Genomic DNA, 1,578 nt, shown 5'->3' on the forward strand with positions numbered 1-1,578 from the left:
TGGGGAATGTCTGAGAATGCAGCAGCTCGAAGGCGAGAGTCAGAGGAGAAGGGACTTTTGGGACTCCCAACACTCCCAGCATCCCTAAGTGGGACCCCCCAGCACCCCAGACAGGAGAAACCCTTGGAACCCCAGAGCAGAGAGACCAGAGATGGGGAATTTCTGGGAGAGATTTTTTTAATGCTCAATCTTCATGTTTTGGGAGTATTTTTTGGCTAAATCTCAACTTCTTGCCTTTTGACGGGCGGAGGTTCATCTTGCTATTTCTGAGGGGGTTTTTCTGCCTGAGTCTCAGTGATTTTGGTTTTTCTGGGCTGAATCTTGGTGTTTTGGAGGTTTTTATGGTCACAGGATGCCTGGTGAGTTCTAGAGATGGACTTGGGCAGGAGGAACCCCCAAGCCAACACACTCAGCCCTTGTTTTCTCCCCCATCAGGATTTGTCCTTCCCAAAGCTTGGGCGGATGGAGGAGGAGGCTGTGAGGAAGAGGAAGATGCCTTGGGCCCCCCAGGCAGGTGAGGAGGAAGTCAGTGTCCCTTTGGGCGGGTGTTGTGCTGGCTCTGGCAGCCGAGCATGGCCCCCGGCTGCAGGACAACCCCGCTGCCGCCGCCGTCCTGCCGGGGCCGGAGTTGGGGGGATGTCCTTGGCCTTCCCTGTGGGCCGGAGGCAAATCCCCTCCCTGTCCTTCTTGCTTCCTGCCCCAGGCCCCGAGCTGAGGACGGAGAGCCCGGAGGACAAATCCCCCCATGAGACCCTGGTGGGAGAGGCCGTTTTGAAGGGCTCCATGGCACAGGAAGGCAGCGGGGAGGAAAAGGGCCGGAGATCCCCCTGCAGGAGGGGCTCCAAAGCCAGCCCAGGGTACTCTGAGGAGGAAAGACCCAGCCTGTGCCAGGAAGGCAGCCAGAGCTTGAGGTGGAGCTCTGACCTGGTGGTCCCTGAGCAGCCTCCCAGCAGGCAGAAGCCCTTCAGGTGCTTGGAATGTGGGAAGAGCTTCAGGAAGAGCACTGACCTTCTCCGACACCAGCACACCCACACTGGGGTACGGCCCTACACGTGCAGGGAATGTGGGAAGAGCTTCAGTGACAGCTCCAACCTCTGCAGACACCAGCTCATGCACACTGGGGAACGGCCCTACAAGTGCTCGGAATGTGGGAAGAGGTTTCAGACCAGCTCACATCTCCTCCTGCATGAGCGGACACACACGGATGAGAGACCCTTCCGCTGCACTGACTGCGGGAAGGGCTTCAAGCACAATTCCCACCTCGTCACCAACCGGCGCATCCACCCTGGAGAGAGGCCCTACACATGTGGGGAATGTGGGAAGAGGTTTCAGACCAGGTCAGCTCTCCTCCTGCATGAGCGGACAAACACGGATGAGAGGCCCTTCCGCTGCACCAACTGCGGGAAGGGCTTCAAGCACAATTCCCACCTTGTCACCCACCAGCGCATCCACACTGGGGAACGACCCTACACATGTGAACAATGTGGGAAGAGCTTCAGCGTGAGCTCCAAGCTCCGCACCCACCAGCGCGTCCACACTGGGGAACGGCCCTACTCATGTGGGGAATGTGGAAAGAGC

The 1,578-nt window shown here is 58.6% G+C and overlaps 1 protein-coding gene across 1 annotated transcript in view; it reads left to right on the forward strand.

Moving 5' to 3' along the window:
• Positions 1-462: 462 nt before the first annotated feature.
• LOC113981594 (zinc finger protein 239-like) overlaps positions 463-1,578 on the forward strand; it is a 1,350-nt gene continuing 234 nt past the window's right edge. Inside the window, exons 1-2 of the mRNA XM_027709038.1 lie at positions 463-514; positions 704-1,578. The exon at positions 704-1,578 is cut by the window's right edge and continues 234 nt beyond it. Of these exons, the coding sequence (XP_027564839.1) occupies positions 463-514; positions 704-1,578 (927 nt within the window). The remainder of the gene's footprint in view (positions 515-703) is intronic.

Source organism: Neopelma chrysocephalum, unplaced genomic scaffold, assembly GCF_003984885.1.
Source record: "Neopelma chrysocephalum unplaced genomic scaffold, ASM398488v2 Primary Assembly neopelma1_96676, whole genome shotgun sequence".
NCBI classification, from domain to species: domain Eukaryota; kingdom Metazoa; phylum Chordata; class Aves; order Passeriformes; family Pipridae; genus Neopelma; species Neopelma chrysocephalum.